At 52.0% G+C, this 20,731-nt stretch overlaps 1 protein-coding gene across 1 annotated transcript in view; it reads right to left on the bottom strand.

Annotated features, from left to right (window-relative positions):
- Positions 1-20,731, bottom strand: part of FLT1 (fms related receptor tyrosine kinase 1) — a 157,729-nt gene that overhangs the window by 10,191 nt on the left and 126,807 nt on the right. Inside the window, exons 11-12 of the mRNA XM_075337366.1 lie at positions 19,966-20,083; positions 2,825-2,933 (exon numbers count right to left, since the gene is read on the bottom strand). Coding sequence (XP_075193481.1) covers positions 2,825-2,933; positions 19,966-20,083 — 227 coding nt within the window. The remainder of the gene's footprint in view (positions 1-2,824; positions 2,934-19,965; positions 20,084-20,731) is intronic.

Raw genomic sequence — 20,731 nt, 5'->3', positions numbered from 1 at the left:
CCACTTCTTAGGGGCCGCATCAGGGCCAGGTTGTTTGGGTGGGAGAAGAGCGGAAGCCGTTACCGTTTGCAACGTTTAAGTACCGTACCTCCCGTTATGGGAAGATTGATGCAAATGCTTATGTTTTAATGTTTTATATGTTTTACCCTTTTCTACAGTTAAACAAAAATAAAACCGGTGATAGACGGGCAGCCCGCAGACGGTCTGCATTTTACTAAGGGGGAATGTGGCACCCTGGACAAGCCAGGACGTCACAGGTACTACAACAACACACCCCACACCCCGACTAGGCACATCTAGGTCAAAGACAAATCCTTGTTGCCTCCCTCCAGGGGCTGATGTCCACACCAGGGGGTGGGCCAGGTGGTTGGCCCCGCCCACCGAGGAGTTCACAGTCCTGGAGGCGGGAAAAGGAAGCGGAGAGCAGATCAGTTTTGGAGAGTGAAGTGGTAGTAGAGGAGACTGACCGTGTCCGGGTGCGTGGCCCGGGCACATACAGCAAGGTTGGCAGACGGTGGTGACCGTCTGCAGGAGAGGCTGATTGGAGTGAACCGTAAGGACCGGGGACGGGCGGTGGCACGCCGGTACTGGATCAGGGAGCGAAGAGAAGCCAGCACCATTCGGCAGGGCCTACGGACCCCGACCAGGCTAGGAGTCGCCGTAAAACCGGTCAAATCCGTTAGCAAAGGGAACCTCTGGGGTTTCCCAGCAGTCAAGACCCAATTGAAGGCAACAGCTCACACTGTGAAGGGAAACACAGTCACCGCCAAGGCTACAGTTCCCAGGGCCAGAGCCTGCGGGCAAAAGGGGCTCCCTCAGCATCCATCCAAGCTGGGGAGCGGGTTACCGGTGGGAAGCCATTGGAACCGTAAACACAACACAGGTGCAGGGAAAGGCAGTCACCACCAACCTACCGGGAGAACTACTGCACCCGTCTGTGGGACCCGTCCATCCAGCCGTTTGTTTTACCGGAGATTTTGCATTGATCATTGGCTGAGTGAGTACCACCGTGCCGTGCGGCACCGCGCTGCCCCCGCGACCCTGCACCTCACCAGGCCCCGTAACTCGCCTGCCATCACCATCCCTAACCCTCACCGGGCCCCGGGACAACCAACCCCCCTACCCACGGAGGGGAGAAACAACATCCAAGTTGCTCCCTGTCACCGCTCCCGGGATCCCCGTCCAGAGCAGCGGTGGTGCCACAACCTCACCACAAACCGTGGGTGGCGTCACGGACAATATCCCTAAACCAAACCACCCCTTTCACTCACGGGCGAGGAGCGCCGCTCGAGTCCCCGGGATCCGGCCCACCGCTCGAGCCACCGAGCAACAGCAGCCGGACCCGAGCAGTGGGTGAGCGCAGCGTTCCCTCCTCTGCCCGCGACAAAAGCACCCTTTAGTCATCCACAACCTGTCTCCTCCCTACATCTGTGACCTAGTCTCCCGGTACCTACCTGCACGCAACCTCAGATCCTCACAGGATCTCTTTCACTGCTCCTCTCTTATCTCCTCTTCCCACAATCGCGTACAAAATTTCTCCTGTGCCTCCCCCATACTCTGGAATGCTCTACCTCAGCACATCAGACTCTCCCCTACCATGGAAAGCTTCAAGAGGAACCTCAAGACCCATCTCTTCCAACAAGCCTACAACCTACAATAGCCTTCAGTCCAGTACACCACTGCGCAACCAGCTCTGTCCTCGCCTACTGTACCATCACCCATTCCCTGTAGACTGTGAGCTCTCGCGGGCAGGGTCCTCTCTCCTCCTATACCAGTCTGTCTTGTACTGTTAATAATTGTTGTACGTATACCCTCTTTCACTTGTAAAGCGCCATGGAATAAATAGCACTATAGTAATAAATAATAATAACTTAGAAATGCTTTGGGGTGAAACACAAAAGTATATTAGAAAGTTACATAACATAACTTTTTCATAGTGCTAGACTTCTTTTTTTTTTTTTTACAGAAATGGAAAACCCCCCGTGAAGCATATTTTAGATTTGGGGTAGAAGTTTCTGGATTCAGGTCAAAGAATGTACAAAAAAAACCCCAAAAAATAAATTTGCTCCAGCTTACTACACCTTAAGCCTGAGATCAATGTGATGCTCGGCTGCACGGCCGCCGCAGTGATATATAATAGTTTTATTTACTTAAGTGATTTGAAACTTCCTGTGGAAATCGCTCCCAGGTTTCCTGATGGAAGATGCTGTTTATCTTTGCCAAGCGCCACCAGGAATCTCAAAATAAAATGCAGTTTAGTGACATTGGGAAGCCGAGGAGATAAGGCCGTTCTGTTCCTGTTTCACCCTAGGTAATTGCAAACACACCCAGCCTTGCTCCGTGCCAGCAAACGGACAAGAAAGGACCTTTCACAGGTTACTTCAGTTTGATGTACTTGGAGCGCAGTGACGGTGAACAATTCGGGTATGTTTTAACTCCCCGACCTATTGTGAGTCTTGACTTATACAACTTCTCGGGCCAGACTGTTACATGACCACCTACAAAGCCACGTCCTGTAGGACATGCTGAGGTAGAGAGGCGCAGTCAAAACATCAATATCCAGCGGAAAACAGCAATTTGGAGTCAAAACGAAAACCTCCAACTATTGGTACCGAGTGGGAAAACATGCCGATGTGAGACGTGAGACGTAAAAGCAACTTCCCCATTTCCAAATATTATTTTTTTAGCCATCGTCTATTAGTCAATAATAAAAATAATACAATGTAAAAGAAAATAAAGATGACATTAAATTAAAATTTGCTTCAATAAATATTAGACTTTTAAACAATAACATTATTATTAGAAAAGTGCAACAGGCTCTTACCAGTGACATAAAAATGAATATCTCTTCTTTCATTTCCTAATTTATTGGCAGCAGTGCAGGTATAGATGCCAGAGGCCGACACATCCTCCACCACAAGGATCCCCGCGGTCTGAAAAATAAAGTCAGATTGTCCTCTATTATTGATTTAATTATTTATTTCACAGTATCCTATGATTATACATTGTGCATAAGTAAGTACCACATGAGGAAAGTGATAATAATCCTTGGGTATGTGTGCCACCAAGCCAGTATTTAGCACTACCATGCTCGGGTGCTCAGTACTCATAACTAGTGATGAGCAGGCACTACCATGCTCGGGTGCTCAGTACTTGTAACTAGTGATGAGCAGGCAGTACCATGCTCGGGTGCTTGGTAGTTGTAACTAGTGATGAACGGGCACCAACATGCTCGGGTGCTCTGTACTTGTAACTAGTGATGAGTGAGCACTACTATGCTCGGGTGCTTGGTACTTGTAACTAGTGATGAGCGGGCACTACCATGCTCGGGTGCTCGGTACTCATAACTAGTGATGAGCGGGCACTACCATGCTTGGGTGCTCTATACTTGTAACTAATGATGAGCGAACACCACCATGCTCGGGAGCTCGGTACTCGTAACTAGTGATGAGCGGGCACTACAATACTCTGGTGCTCTGTACTTGTAACTTGTGATGAGCGAGCACTACCATGCTCGGGTGCCCTGTACTCATTTAGAGCAGTTGGACACTCGTATAGGCGCCACTCAAGTACCCAAGTATAGTGGAAGTCAATGGGGGACTCGACCATTTTTCCAGGAAAGGAGTTCCCTATTGACTTCCAAAATACTCAGGTACTCGAATCGCGCCCATCTGAGCGCCCAACTGCTCGTTATGAGTACCAAGCCCCTGAGCATGGTAGTACTTGCTCATCACTAGTTACGAGTACCAACCACCTAAGCATGGTAGTGCCCGCTCATCACTAGTTATGAATACCGAGCACCTGAGCATGGTAGTGCTCACTGATCACTAGTTACTAGTACTGAGCACCCGAGCATGGTAGTGCCCGTTCATCACTAGTTATGAATACCGAGCACCTGAGCATGGTAGTGCTCACTGATCACTAGTTACTAGTACTGAGCACCCGAGCATGGTAGTGCCCGCTCATCACTAGTTACTAGTACTGAGTACCCGAGCATAGTAGTGCCCGCTCATCACTAGTTACTAGTACTGAGCACCCGAGCATGGTAGTGCCCGCTCATCACTAGTTACTAGTACTGAGCACCCGAGCATGGTAGAGTGCACTCATCATTAGTTACAAGCCAAAATACTTCAACTTGTGATTGTATACTCATTTATGCTATATACATCAATACCACAGCATGGCTGCATATGATAAAAATCCCAGTCTCATTTGACGCCCGACCACAGGCAGGGTTTCAAGGGAGCTCTGTAATGACAAGCATGGAGATATTCAGCAGAAACCCATGGGTGACCTGTGGTTAGGTCATAAAATGATGCGCCCCCTGCTGGTGCACTGAAAGTGATACAGTCAAGTCTGACAGCGGCACTTAACAGATTAACAATCACAGGCGGCACTTTGTGCCTTCCTCCTTTTTTGAAGGAAGGTCTTTGCTGTAACACACACAGTCATTACCTGCTGAGTGTGGGGTGAACTAAAGGCCCACTCACACTAAACAACTTACCAGCGATCCCAACAACGATACAACCTGATAGGGATCGCTGGTAAGTTGCTAGGAGGTCGCTGGTGAGATGTCACACTAAGCGACGCTCCAGCGATCCCACCAGCAACCTGACCTGGCAGGGATCGCTGGAGCGTCGCTACAACGGGTTGCTGGTGAGCTGTCACACAGGCAGATCTCACCAGCAACCCGTGACCAGCCCCCAGCGCCGCGAGGTAGCATGCTGCGCTTGGTAACTAAGGTAAATATCGGGTAACCAACCCGATATTTACCTTGGTTACCAGCGCTTAGTTACCTTGGATACCTTGCTTAGCGCTTGCTCCCTGCACACCTAGCCTCAGTACACATCGGGTTAATTACCCCATGTGTACTCCAGCTACGTGTGCAGAGAACAGGGAGCCGGCACTGACAGCTGAAAGCGGCGGACGCTGGTAACGAAGGTAAACATCGGGTAACCAAGGTAAGGGCTTCTTGGTTACCCGATGTTTACCGTGGTTACCAGCATCCGCAGAAGCCGGCTCCTGCTGCCTGCACAGTTGCTCTCTTGCTGTCACACACAGCGATGTGCGCTTCACAGCGGGAGAGCAACAACTAAAAAATGGCCCAGTACATTCAGCAACAACCAACGACCTCACAGCAGGGGCCAGGTTGTTGCTGGATGTCACACACAGCAAAATCGCTAGCAACATCACAAAGGTTGTTCCTTAGCAGCGATGTTGCTAGCGATGTTGCTTAGTGTGATGGGGCCTTTACCCTGTGACCCAACTCCATACCCCTTGTCACAAACCACCGGGGGGTCACTCAGAAATCCCCCGCGCTGGCTACCAGTACGTCACAATCGGGGGGTAACAAGTGGGGGGTCACCCCTCCTTTATACCTCCCGACCGACAGACAGAGCACGTGACGCGCTCTCTAGCGCCCCTCTTATAGTCAGGCCAATTATGGAATTGCCCGACAATAAGCAAGGAGGCCGCTATACTACTTATGCCGATTATTGAAGGGTCCCCGGTGAGAGTAGGGTATATATTCCCCCGACCTCCGCGGGCGGAATATATAATATCTTCCCGAATCTCACTGGCCTCCCCACAATAATCCTTGGCACAATTCGCTGCCACCAACCGATTTACGGTAACTATTAGCCGAACACACAGACGTGGGATTCAAGATCGAGATAACAGAACAGCCCAAGATTAATTATATAATTTAATCGCCTAAAGCACACTAGAAACTACAATATATACAATAGGGAATCTACAGAATATACATTTATGTCAGAGTACAGTTACAAGCAAAGCATGGGTTACAAACAGGTATACAATTACATCAGTTACCTTGTGTGTCTGGCCACAGGGGGGCGCTGTAGACCAGGTTTCCAGGAACTCTCTCACAGGTCTGTCCCAACCAGGCCCCCGAGCAGAAGAACGCTGGAAAATGGCCGAAGTAGGGTTATCAACCTGGGCAGATCCAGGTCCCCTCCTACCTTAGTGACCTCACAGGGAAGCACTGCCACTCCCCCTGCATGGATCAGAATTATCCAGCAAAGGGGATTTTGGCTATAACTTTGCCTGGGAGCGTCGTAGGCAGACGCCAATGCTCTCATTGTGACAGTTATGAATTTAGCTACAGAACGAGGGGACTCATGACCTGTCTGCCAGTTCCCCATTGGCTGATATCACGCCTGGGGCATTTCCCAATGTCCTGTTCCCATAAAAAGGGGGTGCCGGCATCGTCCACATGCGGAGACACCATTTTTATGGTTGCCATATTTATCGGAAATATGGCTTGCGAGATATGAACCATTTTTTACTGGAGTCGTTCTGTCTGGCTATTTCCAGAGCCTTGCTAATTAGATAGCAGCTCCTACTACAGGGTGACGGCAGGGAGCCATCCTGTGTCCATTGTCCCAAAGCCACCTAATTTCCATATCACAGGACATGGCCATGGAGTTTGTTGCTAAACCAGTTGTGTGGGGGAAAGGGGGGTTGACACCAGGAGAGGGCTTCCTGACATACTTGAATATCATGATTTATCGTCATCTCTCCGGATTTACCTCACACCTCCCCCCTTTTGAGGGCGCTAGGGGGCAGCACACTCCGGTGTTCCCCCGTGCGCCCGTCCGCGACCTCTCCTTGTCGGGACAGCCCGTCTGCGTTACCGTGGTCACGGCCCCTTTTGTGGCGAATGGTGAAGTTGTATTGCTGGAGCGCAAGGCTCCATCGCAACAATCGCCCATTCGTCCCAGAGACGGTGTGCAACCAGCTGAGGGGATTGTGGTCCGTCTCCACGATGAAGTGGCGCCCGTATAGATAGGGTTGCAGACGCTGCAGGGCCCACACTATGGCCAGGCACTCCTTCTCCATTGTAGAATAGGCCACTTCCCTTGGTAACAGCTTCCTGCTCAGGTACAAGACTGGGTGCTCTTGGCTCGCAGAGTCCACCTGGCTGAGCACCGCACCGAGGCCGAAGTCACTGGCGTCGGTCTGTACTACAAACGGCCGCGTGAAGTCGGCTGCCTGTAGCACGGGCGGGCTGGACAGGGCGTCCTTTAGGGCCCGGAAGGCTGTCTCGCAGTCCACTGTCCAATCGACTGCAGAGGGCAGCTTCTTCTTGGTGAGGTCCGTCAAGGGCTTTGCCAGGCTACTATAGCGTGGAACAAACCTCCTATAGTACCCAGCGGTCCCCAAGAAGGACATCACCTGCTTCTTGGTCCTGGGGGTGGGCCAGGATGCGATGGCCTCCACTTTCTCAGGCTCGGGCTTCAGCGTTCCCCCACCTACCCGGTGACCGAGGTACTGGACCTCGCTCATGGCCAGCTGACACTTTCCCGGCTTGATGGTCAAACCTGCCCGGTGGATCCGCCTGAGCACCTGTGCTAGATGCTCTAGGTGGTCCTCCCAGGTGGGACTGAAGACGGCAATGTCATCCAGGTACGCGGCCGCGTACCCTTCAAGTCCCTTGAGCAGGGTGTTGACCATCCGCTGGAAAGTGGCAGGGGCATTCCTCATCCCGAATGGCATCACCGTGGACTCGTACAGTCCAAATGGGGTAATAAAGGCAGAGCGTTCCCTGGCCTTGCGAGTCAGGGGGATCTGCCAATATCCCCGGCTCAGATCCATGATGGTCAGGTACTGAGCCCCGGCCAACTGATCGAGCAGGTCATCGATGCGTGGCATTGGGTACGCATCGGCGACCGTGACAGCATTGAGCCCCCTGTAGTCCACGCAGAACCGAGTGGTTCGGTCCTTCTTAGGGACGAGGACTACAGGCGAGGCCCAAGCGCTGTTGGATGCCTGGATCACCCCCAGCTCCAGCATCTCGTCAATCTCCTGGCGCATGTGTTGCTGCACCTCCAGGGAGACCCGATATGCTGAACGCCGGATCGGGGGATGATCCCCAGTGTCCACGTGATGGACAGCCAAGTCAGTCCTTCCGGGCTGGTTGGTAAACAACCCCCGGAAGGGGTGTAGGGTGGCCCACAGCTGGGACCGTTGGTCCTCCAAGAGCTGGTGGCCAACCTCCACATCCTCAATGGATCCGCCTGCCCTAACCTGGGCTAGCATATCCAAGAGGGTTTCCGCTTCTCCCTCCTCGGGCAGGTTGCACACGGGGAGCGCACATGCCTCCCGCTCATGATGTGCCTTCATCATGTTCACATGGAAGGGCTTCCGCCTTCCACGGGCAGGGTCCAGGGTGACCAGGTACGTCACAGGGTTGAGCTGCTGGTACACGAGGTATGGGCCTTCCCAGGCTGCCTGAAGCTTGTCCTGTGGTACGGGGACCAGTACCCACACCTCTTGACCCACTTGGTAGGTCCTCTCACAAGCGTTCTGGTCGTACCAACGCTTCTGATCAGCCTGGGCTTGAGCCATATTGTCGTGTACCAGTTGCGTCAAGGCCTGCATTTTGTCCCGGAAGCGCATGACATACTCGATAACCGACACTCCAGGGGTGGCCAAATCCCCTTCCCAAGCCTCTTTCACCAGAGCCAGGGGGCCCCGCACACGTCGCCCGTACAGGAGCTCAAACGGTGAGAATCCTGTTGAGGCCTGTGGAACCTCCCGGTAAGCAAATAACAGGTGTGGGAGATACCGCTCCCAGTCACGCCCATGGGAGTCGACCAACATCTTAAGCATCTGCTTTAAGGTGCCATTGAACCGCTCGCACAGGCCATTAGTCTGTGGATGGTACGGGCTGGCCACCAGATGTCGCACCTGGACTTGCTTACAGAGGGCCTCCATCAGCTGGGACATGAATTGGGTCCCCCGGTCAGTGAGCATTTCCTGGGGAAAACCCACTCGGGAGAAAATCTCCAGCAATGCGGTGGCCACCTTGTCAGCCCGAATGGACGACAAGGCCACTGCTTCTGGGTACCGGGTGGCATAGTCCACTACCGTCAGTATGAAGCGTTTCCCGGAGCTGCTGGGGATGGCCAGCGGGCCGACCAGATCCACAGCCACCCTCCTGAAAGGCTCATCGATGATGGGCAGAGATACCAGTGGGGCTTTGGGGCGTGGCCCCGCCTTCCCCACTCTCTGACAGGTTTCACACGAACGGCAGTAGGCAGCCACATCGGCCCCCATTTTTGGCCAGTAGAAATGCTGGTTTAACCTGGCCTTGGTCTTAGCGATCCCTAGGTGTCCGGCCATCGGAATCTCATGTGCGATCCGCAACAACTCCGTCCGGAACGGATAGGGTACCACCAACTGTCGGTCCCTGGGCCACGCCTCCGGTGAACCCTGCTGGACCGTGGCCCGGTACAGCCGTCCTTGGTCCCAGACCACTCGCTCCGGGTCCGAGTCCGAGGGAGGCTGGGCCGCCTGCTCCTTAAGAGCTTTCAGGCTGTCGTCAGCTTCTAACGCTGCCTGAAACTCCTGACTAGATGTGGCCAGAATCGACGAGACTGTCACATCTTCAGTCAGTACCCCGGGACCTGTGTCCTGGCCTCCACCTGACTCGGCTGCCACTTGGTCAGAAGGGGAAGAGCTATCGGACCTCCGGGAGGCCCCTTGGCTTCCAGCACTCCCACTGCGGGTGACAGCGGCCACAGCCGCTGCGACCGTGGGTCGTGCCTGCTCCTCCTCCGTTCCTGACCAAGTCGCCGGTTCAGGCAGACCTACCTGGCTTCCTGACACCCCGGTTGTGGGGGAACCCTGCACCGAGATCTTACCTGGGAGCACTTCCGCTCCTGGACCGGCCCCAATCTCACCTGCCTGTTCCCCTCCTGCAGCAACAGAACCCCGGTGTGAAATCTCTGGGGACCCCACATTTGCTGTGGTAGCCCCCACCCCACACACTGGTCCTCCCCCTGCAGCACCCTGCTCTCTGCTTATCCCTGCAGAGGGCAACAGATCCCAGCTCACAGGCTGGTTACTTGTAGAGGCATTGTCGCACCTGTCTCTGACCCCCTCCCCTCCTGTCACAGCTGCAGCTGCGTGTGTGTCTATGGTGTCTGTGCAAGCAGAAATATCGGAGTTCACTCCCTCCTCCCTTACATCATTCATAGATAACACATTAACATTGTCAGGAGTCATGTCAGCACTGGCTGAAGGTTCAGCCTTTGGGGCGGGGCCAAACTGGGAGGTTATTTGCCCCAAATCTGTCCCAAGTAGCACGTTTGCAGGGATCCGATCAGTTACCCCCACCTCTCTCACCCCCCGCCCTGCGCCCCAGTCCACATAAATGTCAGCAACAGGCAGCGCCGGGTCAATGCCTCCAATCCCGGAGACAGCGAGGGTTTTTCCAGGGATCAAGTCTTGGGGGGACACCATCTCAGGCCGCACCAGAGTCACCTCCGAGGCGCTGTCTCGCAGTCCTATGGTCACAGACTGGCCGACGGTGACAGGTTGGAAGCTGTCCAGGGACCTACCACCACCCCCACCCACACAATACACCTTGGGCGGCCCTTGGGACGGGGACGGAGCCGGGGCCTTGGGACGCTGAGGGCACATGGCCTTGAAGTGTCCAGGTAGGTTGCACTGGTGGCACCGTCTTGGTTCCGCCACGGGCCTGGAGAGGGGAGTTGAGGGGGACACCCCCTGCAGTCTAGGGGCAGGTGGGGCAGTCGCAGAATTCATCTTACCCCCTCTCCAGGTGCTGCTGGTGGCCGCTCTCCTGGCCTCAGGGGCCCGGTTGTTGGTGTAGTCATCGGCAAGGGCAGCTGTAGCCGTGGACCCCTTTGGCTTCTGGTCTCGGATGAACTGGCGGAGATCCTCAGGGCAGTTCCACAAGAGTTGCTCCGTGATGAACAAGTCCAGGATCTCCGGTCCGGTGGAAAGCTGCAGGCCTTGGGTCCAGTGGTCGGCAGCTCGGGCAAGTGCCCGCCGGTGGTCAGCCCAGGAGTCCTTTGGTCCCTTCTGCAGCGTCCGGAACTTCTTGCGGTAGGACTCCGGGGTGAGGTTGTACTGTTGGATCAGGGCCCGCTTGATGGTGTCGTAGCCCTGATCCGCCTCAGCAGGCAAGTCCCCAAGGATATCCAGGGCCTTACCCCTTAAACGGGGGGTCAGGTATTTGGCCCACTGGTCCTTGTTCAGATGATGCTGCAAGCAAGTCCGTTCAAAAGCAGTCAAGAAAGAGTCCAAGTCTCCATCCTTCTCCAGCACTGGGAAGTCCTCAACACGGACCTTTGGAAGTTTGGTGTCTTGAAGGTCACGTGTGGCTGATGAGGGCCGGAGCTGAGCTAGCTGCAGCTGGTAGTCACGCTCTGCCTGGCGCTCTTCACGCGCTGCCTGCCGCTCTGCCCTGCGCTCTGCCATGAGTATCTCGTAGGTATCCCGGTCTCCAGCCTGGAGAAGGGCCATAGCCATTTGAAGAAGGCTATCCGAGCCTCCCAGGCTCGGTGGAATGGCACGTGGTGATCTGCGGCCCGCTGCGGAGCCTGGTGCTTCACTGTCCATTGCAGAGCGGAGGGCTGGCATCTGGCTCGTTGAGGAACCTTGGGCGAGCTCCTCCTCATCTTGTCCAGCAGTCCCAGGTTGTGCGATGTCCTCTGCAGAGCTGTTCTCTGGCGTCGGGCTCCTGGAGGGCTCGTGGACAACCTCCTCATCGTCTCTGGCCTGAGCATCGGCCATTCCTTTGGCTTTGCTCCTGGTGCTATCAGCCATTGTTGCAGACTTTGGTCACTGACACAGAACTGACACCTGATGCCTCCACACACCTTACAGTATCTGCACTCTGACACTCTAGTGTTGAGCTAGTCTGAAGACCCCAGCAGCCACAGCTGCTGCAGGCAGTCTTTAGTGTCTGGGAGTATGGGTCTCACACTCACACACACTATTATCTCGATCCCACCGCTTGCCACCAATATGTCACAAACCACCGGGGGGTCACTCAGAAATCCCCCGCGCTGGCTACCAGTACGTCACAATCGGGGGGTAACAAGTGGGGGGTCACCCCTCCTTTATACCTCCCGACCGACAGACAGAGCACGTGACGCGCTCTCTAGCGCCCCTCTTATAGTCAGGCCAATTATGGAATTGCCCGACAATAAGCAAGGAGGCCGCTATACTACTTATGCCGATTATTGAAGGGTCCCCGGTGAGAGTAGGGTATATATTCCCCCGACCTCCGCGGGCGGAATATATAATATCTTCCCGAATCTCACTGGCCTCCCCACAATAATCCTTGGCACAATTCGCTGCCACCAACCGATTTACGGTAACTATTAGCCGAACACACAGACGTGGGATTCAAGATCGAGATAACAGAACAGCCCAAGATTAATTATATAATTTAATCGCCTAAAGCACACTAGAAACTACAATATATACAATAGGGAATCTACAGAATATACATTTATGTCAGAGTACAGTTACAAGCAAAGCATGGGTTACAAACAGGTATACAATTACATCAGTTACCTTGTGTGTCTGGCCACAGGGGGGCGCTGTAGACCAGGTTTCCAGGAACTCTCTCACAGGTCTGTCCCAACCAGGCCCCCGAGCAGAAGAACGCTGGAAAATGGCCGAAGTAGGGTTATCAACCTGGGCAGATCCAGGTCCCCTCCTACCTTAGTGACCTCACAGGGAAGCACTGCCACTCCCCCTGCATGGATCAGAATTATCCAGCAAAGGGGATTTTGGCTATAACTTTGCCTGGGAGCGTCGTAGGCAGACGCCAATGCTCTCATTGTGACAGTTATGAATTTAGCTACAGAACGAGGGGACTCATGACCTGTCTGCCAGTTCCCCATTGGCTGATATCACGCCTGGGGCATTTCCCAATGTCCTGTTCCCATAAAAAGGGGGTGCCGGCATCGTCCACATGCGGAGACACCATTTTTATGGTTGCCATATTTATCGGAAATATGGCTTGCGAGATATGAACCATTTTTTACTGGAGTCGTTCTGTCTGGCTATTTCCAGAGCCTTGCTAATTAGATAGCAGCTCCTACTACAGGGTGACGGCAGGGAGCCATCCTGTGTCCATTGTCCCAAAGCCACCTAATTTCCATATCACAGGACATGGCCATGGAGTTTGTTGCTAAACCAGTTGTGTGGGGGAAAGGGGGGTTGACACCAGGAGAGGGCTTCCTGACATACTTGAATATCATGATTTATCGTCATCTCTCCGGATTTACCTCACACCCCTGCTAATGACTTGTACTGTATATGTATGGTAGATGCTGTTAACAGGTGGATAGGAATCTATCAGCTCAAGATGACTGTTCAAACCAAGCAAAGGCGCACTGCCCTGTCCTCCTCGATTGACAACTCTGTGTTTGTAGGAGCCAGAGGACGCCATAGGAACATGGAAAACAAGTACATGTGAAGTTGCACTAAACTCTTTAGCTACGTCAAACCTGAAAGAGCGACTTTGCTGGGTTTGAACAGTCGTTTGGTGCTGATAAGACTACTTTAAACTCCCTGCCTTTTGTCTGGTCTCTAATTTAAAATGTATAATCTGAGTTATCAGATTATCTGGGTGAATATTTCTAATCCCTGCCTAACTGTCCCTATATCTAGTAGCATAGATAAAGGAATCATTAGAAAAAGTATTTCTGAAGATTCTTTATGATATGCTAATGAGCGGAGGGACTAATCACAAGAGCATTAGTTCCTGCGCTCATTCCGCCCTCTTAGCATCTAGGATGCCCACAAAGCCATGCTAACATGCTACTCAATGCAGCTCACCTGCGGTGACACACGTACCTGTGTCCACTTGTCACCGCTGATCAGACGTCCTGGTACTTCTGGTCATGTGCACTAGATCTCTCTGAAGCTGGGGCACATACACCTGGCTTCAAACTGCGCATGACCGCGAGTGTCGGGCATTCAGATCAGCAGTCACAGTGGACAAAGGTACGCGCCTCATCGCTGGTGAAGCTGCATTGAATAGCATGTTAGCACGTTCCTGTAGGCGTGCTTACATGCTAAGAGGGTGGATTGAGTGTGACTAGTGTGTCACCCAGGGATAGGGGGTACTCAGATCCGGGCCAAGGGGTCACTTCTGTAGGTATCACGGTGGCGTGACCTGGTCTGTGATCCCAGGCTCCACAACAAAAAGGGGATTAGGTAAGAAAGATTGTCTGTGACGCAACCCGTGGGTTGCGGTGATGAGATGGTGGCACCGTCGCTGCCTCTGGGGACCGTGCCCGGGACTGATGGTGTGGGGCAGCAAGGTGGAATCCCCTCCACGGGTAGGGGAGGGGTAGTCCCGGGGCCCAATTGGGAGTTGTGGTGGTGGCAGGGATTGCAGGGAGCAGGGAGCTCACAGTTCGGTTGTCTTGGTGTTGGATGAAGCTAGGCTGATGTGTGTGGTCAGTAAACTTCTTTTGTCCTTTGTAAACCAACTTGCCGGTGACCGGGAGCCTTTTGGAGGGGTGTGCTGGTCCCACACACAGTGCTATGAGCAGGAGCGAGCCCTCTTTTGTTGCACTGCACCTTGTAGTCTGCTTAGCTCCTCTGGTTGGAACGGGGGAAGTCCACTTCCCTGCACTATTCCGGGTTCCCGATGCCGGCGGGCCACTACCCTGCCCCGGTCCACTTTGGGTCCCCTCCTAGTGCCTGACCTGTTCGCGCAGTCCAGGGACTCCAACCCCCGGCCACTCTGCAACTTTCTCTGCAACCCAGGAGACACACTCCTGACTGCTCTGCTGCTCTCCTTCGACTGTCTGAACTCCTCCTCTGCTGCTCTTTTCAGCTCCTAACTGGGGGGGTGCACCATGTGGGGGTGTGTGTGTGTCGCGGGCGGGGAGGAGGGTGTCAGCACACCGCGCTCACCCCTTCTGCTCGGGTCCGGCAGCTGCTCAGTGGTGGCTCGAGCTGTGGGCCGGATCCCGGGGTTTCCCGAGCGACACTCCTCGCCCGTGAGTGAAAGGGGGGTTTTGTGGTTGGGTGTGGGGATTGTTATAGTTCGTGACGCCACCCACGGTTGTGGTGATTTCACCACCGCTGCTCTGTACGGGGCTCCCGGGGATGGTGATGCGGAGCAGCCAGGTGTTGTGTTGCCCCTCCGTGGGTAGGGGTGGTGATCCCGGGGCCCGGTGATGGAGAAGTAGGTGCGGGGCCTGATGGGCGCAGGGACGCGGGGGCAGCGCTGTGCCTTGCGGCACTGTGGTACTCACTCAGCCTGACACATGGACACAGTTTGTACGGTAAACCAAACGGCTGGTAGGACGGTCCCACAGACGGCTGCACCTGCACTCCCGGTAGGTGACGGTGATGTCCCTCTTCCTTGCACCTTTGTTTGACTTGTGGTAGCGGTGGATTCCCTCCGGTTACCCGCTCCCCGACTGCAATCCGGGCCGGAGGAGCTCTACACTTTGCCCGCAGGCGCTGGCCCTGAGAAACTGGTGCCGTGGCGGTGGCGGTGTCTCTCCAATACGGGTTGGGCTGTTGCCTTCAGTCGGGACTTGGTTGTTGGGGGATCTGCGTCCCCGTCACTGACGGATTCGGCAAATTTGGCGACTCCTAGCCTTGCCGGCGTCCGAGAGGCCCCTGCCCTGGTGCTGACTGTCCTTCGGAACACTGCTCCAGACAACCGGGCACACAGCCAACGGGGTCCTTCCAGGAACTTCCAAACGGTCCCCCTCCAGACAGTCACCGCCATCGCTGACCTTGCTGATCTGGCCCTCCACAAAGCTGGACCCTTCAGGCTGTCTTTCTCTTCTGTCACTTCACTTGCTTTCCTCCTTTACCACTTTCCTGCTTTTACTTTCACTCTTACTTTGCTGTTTACTTTCGCCCTGTCTAGACTACTCCTCCACTCCTTCCACTTCCTCCTCCCTGACTAGACTGCTGGTTTCTTCCTGCCTCCAGAGTTGTGAGCTCCTCGGTGGGCGGAGCCAACCGCCTTGCCCACCCCCTGGTGTGCATCATCAGACTCCTGGAGGAAGGCAACAAGGATTTCTGGTTAGCTGTGATGTGCCTACCTGGAGTGTGGGGTGTGGTGGTGTTGTGACCCGTGTCCCCTGGCTTGCCCAGGGCGACACATGTGTGTAATCCCAAGGAGGAAGTGATTCCTGTACCCTTGGTGGGGAATACAGTCATCTGTGACTACCTGGTATTGCCAGGGCATCACACTAGCTCCTGAGCTCATTAGCATATCATAAAGGATTTTTAGAAATACTTTTTCTAAAGATCTCTTTATCTATGCTAGTGTATACAGGGACGGTTAGGCAGGGATTAGCAATATGCACCCAGAACTGCTCGTGGGTCTGGGTCTATATTGCACCTGACAGGTTCCCTTTAACTGTAGTTATCTGAGCCGTCTGTAAAACAGAAAACCTGAGCTGCTTTTAGAAGTTTCATATTCCTAGTGATTGCCCTACATAGAGACAGAAAATAGTATAAAATAGTATGAAATAAAAAAGGTATAAATTAGATAATAGAAAAATAACCCTGTGCTGTATAAGAATCAATGAGATTAAAATTTGAATATATAAGAAAAACATAATAATTATAATAATAATAATGGACGATCTACATATAGTTCCTATCTATGAACGTTAACATGTAACGTATATATGGCTCGCTTCACATTGTGACCCTCACAGTCCTAGACTCGACAGATGTGGAAGAGGAGAAGGGAAGTACATATCTTCACTCTATGAATGACACACAATACACTTCTCGTCACGTACCCACTGGACACTAAATTTAGCCGAAGCAAAAAGTGAGAAGATTGATATAGATTTGAGACGTGCGAATATAAGTGTTCAGGGTGTGGGAACTGAGTCATTAAAGACAAGTGGAAGTTGATATATTAGAGGTAAGTACAGCACTTGTGTCATTGACTGTCTCAATGATACTCTCCATTTCGCAATGCGAGCCCAGAAAGTGCTCAGAGGAAATCTCAGCAGACCACTAGAGCTGTCACTCCTCTACAGCCTTAATGAGTTAGTCATAATAGGACACATTTCCCGTCCTTCACCTGCTGGAGTCCAAATTATATTCTGGCACAGCTCACGCAGAAAGGGTCAAAAATTCAGAGAGCCACGAAGATGTTTCTATCAGACTGAGAACGACTACGAGTATTACACTAATTCTGGAGAACCTTTTCTTATGACTCTAAATTGTGCTGTTTCTCTTCCATATAGGTAGAGATGAGAAAATCCATATGATGGAGATCAAAATTGTGTAGAACTTTTAGTGTGATTTAAAACAATTTACGATTCACTTTGCACAAATCATCAAAAATGACCGTCGCCATTTGTAATGCTCACCGTTGAGGATGGCGGTGAGCAGGAGTGGACCCACTGGACCACAGTGGGAACTAAGACTTACCGTTTGTGGGAGGTGCTTAACTAAGTACCTGCCGCAAGGCGGAATGCCAGGTGCCACTGCCAGGGCAGTAAACGGAACTGTAGTAATTGAGCAGAACAGTTAGGTAACGGACAGAACAGACAGGACGGGCACAGGTAGAACAAATGGGGCTGGCAGGACAGGAAGGGCAGGACAGGAAGACAGCCTGGATGGGGAACAGGACGGATGGGTACAGGCAGGTGCAGAACCTCCGGCACAGGTCAGCCTCAGGTCACCAGGAAAGGAATATAAGGCAGGAAGCATGCACCCTAGGCTGGCAGCCAGGAAATCCTGTGCAGCATGCGCAGGGCCTGGGCCTAGGCAGGAGCTGAAGGCCACGCAAACATGGGCATCCATTGAAGGGACAAGTCGGGGACTGCACTACACGTGGATGGCAATGAAGATAAGCAGAGGACCACACGACACGTGGGTGGCCATGCAAGTGAGCAGAAGAACGTGTGCCGAGGGGCACCGATGCACTAGGGAAGCTGGTGCTACACCATTTTACACATTGCAGTATATTCAATTAGCCAGAGAAAGATCACATAACCTTAAGCAAGGACAGGTGGGCTTCCTTATAATGCTTTACAGCTATCTTATCACGTGATATAGCACTATGCAGGGACTACCATAGGCTATATAACAGCAACAGCAGGAAATGCAGCAGCCATTTTATGATGAATCTGGATAGTGAGAGGATGTCATAGCTCATAGCTTAGCCATAGAGATAGGACGACAATGCAAGAAAACACTGTGTGACAACATTAGTGTGTGAGGAATAGAGAATAGTCTCATACGTTTTTCAGTGCAACTGGATTCTTTGCAGCACTTTTGATTCTCTGCAAATTGCTTTACTGCAAATTGAATTTCCAGATGATCTATTCGAGTTTGAAAAGATTAGCTCATCTCTAGTTATAGGTACAACTGAATGTCCAGGAGAGCGTGAACATTTATTAATTCATTAGAAATTGAATTACTTTATTTTATTACTTTCCTTTGAATAATAATCTGTTTCCTGTTCTACCTGGCGCTGGCTCAGAGCGGTCACTGACCACTCCTGCCAGCAATTCAGCTGCTCCATGTCAACAGATCAGCTCTTCCTCTTCTGCGCTGCTCTGTCGATAGAGCGTGATTGCTGACGTCATGCTGATTGACAGCCAGCTCCCTGCAGTAAGGCAGTGGGGAGCCGACTGTGAATCAGCATGATGTCAGCAGTCACGCCCTATCAACAGAGCAGAGCAGAAGAAAAGTCGCAGTTTTGTCAATATGACTTTAACGGAATTGTAGGTAGGCGCAGTCTGTGATCACTCTGTACCGGCAGAGATCGGCCACAGGCACAACAGTCAAGTACTTAGCAACTACCTGTCTGGAAGCTCTTAGGCCCATAGTAACATAGTAAAAGAATTCAATAGTCGAGGATATCTCCTTTAGGTAATTAAAGTGTAACCATCATTTTAATTTTTATTTCTTAAATCAATAGTACACATGAAAATAAGCTACTTTATATTAATATATATATATATATATATATATATATATACTGTATATATATTTATATTAACTAATATAAATATTAAACTAATATTTATCAGACAAATTTGCTTCCTTCTCTGCCACAATTGTTCAGTTTTTATCAAAATTCTCAATTCTAAGGTAAAATCTGTATTTAGTGAAGACTTTGCCATTACTGAGATAGGAGATGAGAGCTGTTACTTATGAGATTCTATGATGATGGGAGGAGCTAGAGGTAGAGGGAGGAGCTAGAAGCAGTGGGAGGGGCTAGATGCAGACGGAGAAGATAAGGGGTGGAGGGAGGAGCTATAAGCAGAGGGAGAAGATAGAGGTAGAGGGAGAAGCTAAAAGCAGAGGGAGTAGCTAGATGCAGAGGAAGACATTAGATGCAGAGGGAGGAGCTAGAGGACGATGGAGAAGCTAGAGGCAGAGAGAGGAGCTAGAGGCAGAGAGGAGCTGGAGACAGAGGAAGGCGCTAGAGACAGAGGAGATAGATGCAGAGGGAGATCTTAGAGGCATAGGAAGGAGTTAGAGACAGAGGGAAGGGATAGAGATGTTAGGGGGAACTATATTCAGAGGGAGGGACTAGAGGCAGAGGGAGGAGCTGGAGACAGGGAGAGGCTAGAGGCAGAGAGAGGAGCTAGAGGCAGAGAAAGGAGCTAGAGGCAGAGGAAGGAGCTAGAGGCAGAGGAAGGAGCTAGAGGCAGAGGGAGAAGCTGGAGACAGGGAGAGGCTAGAGGTAGAGAGAGGAGCTAGAGGCAGAGAAAGGAGCTAGAGGCAGAGAGAGGAGCTAGAAGTGCAAGAGGCAGAGGGAGGAGCTAGAGGAAGGGGGAGGGGTTAGAGGCAGAGGGAGTAGCTAGAGGTAGCATCTGGAAACAGAGTGAGTCGCTAGTGGCAGAGGGAGGCGGTAGATGCAAAAGGAGGTGCTGGAGGCAGAGCTCCACCCCTCCTCGTTCTTCTATCTACATAGAATCTCATCAGCACCAACTGCCTTCTCCATAATCTCAATAATAGGAAAGTCTTCACGGAATACAAATTTTACCTCTGAATTGAGAATTTCGATAATGACTGATCAATTCTGGCAGAGAAAGAAGCAGATTTGTCTGATAAGCTATATTACAAAGTTGCTTATTTTTCATGTGTACTATATTGATTTATGAAATAAGAATTAAAATGACGGTTATGCTTTAACAAAATACATGGGTTTATTACCTTGTTCCTCCCCTCGATCAGGCGTGTACGTTCTGTGACACTGTAAATCTTGTTCCCCATGCTACTGCTGTTTTTTCCAATAATTAGAGGAATTGAGCTGCCAGAGTGAATATCACAACTGTAAGAGAAAAGAAGGAACAGGTCACATACTGTGCACACACATTTACAGAATTGCTGCGTTAGGGACCAGTTGTTTCATTGTAGCATTGGAAGGTAATACAGTCACTAAGTTTATGGCAATAGATGGTCTATATCTGGAGAGTTAAGATATGGTTACAATTTGAGTTTTTCCCAAATCAATATCCTGATTATAGAGATTACCTGGATGTGTGTCACGCACGGACTTAAGCGGGCTTTACACGCTACGACATCGCTAGCAATTGATATCGAGTGTGTAACCACCCGCCCCCGTCGTGTGTGCGATATCGTGTGATCGTTGCCGCAGCGAACATTATCGCTACGGCAGCAGCACACGCACTTACCTGGTCGGCGTCGGCGCTGTGACTGCCAAACAATCCCTCCTTCAAGGGGGAGGGGACGTTCGGCATCACAGCGACGTCACCGCGACGTCACTAAGCGTCCGGCCAATCAAAGCGGAGGGGCAGAGATGAGCAGGACGTAACATCCCGCCCACCTTCTTCCTGCCGCATTGTGGCCGGCAGCAGGTAGGAGACGTTACTCGCTCCTGCGGTGTCACACACAGCGATGTGTGCTGCCGCAGGAGCGACGAACCACATCGATAATCAACCATTACCGATTTTTGGTT

The sequence above is a fragment of the Anomaloglossus baeobatrachus genome, chromosome 2 (assembly GCF_048569485.1).
Source record: "Anomaloglossus baeobatrachus isolate aAnoBae1 chromosome 2, aAnoBae1.hap1, whole genome shotgun sequence".
In the NCBI taxonomy this organism is placed as follows: Eukaryota; Metazoa; Chordata; class Amphibia; order Anura; family Aromobatidae; genus Anomaloglossus; species Anomaloglossus baeobatrachus.
This window is presented reverse-complemented; position numbering and strand designations above follow the sequence as displayed.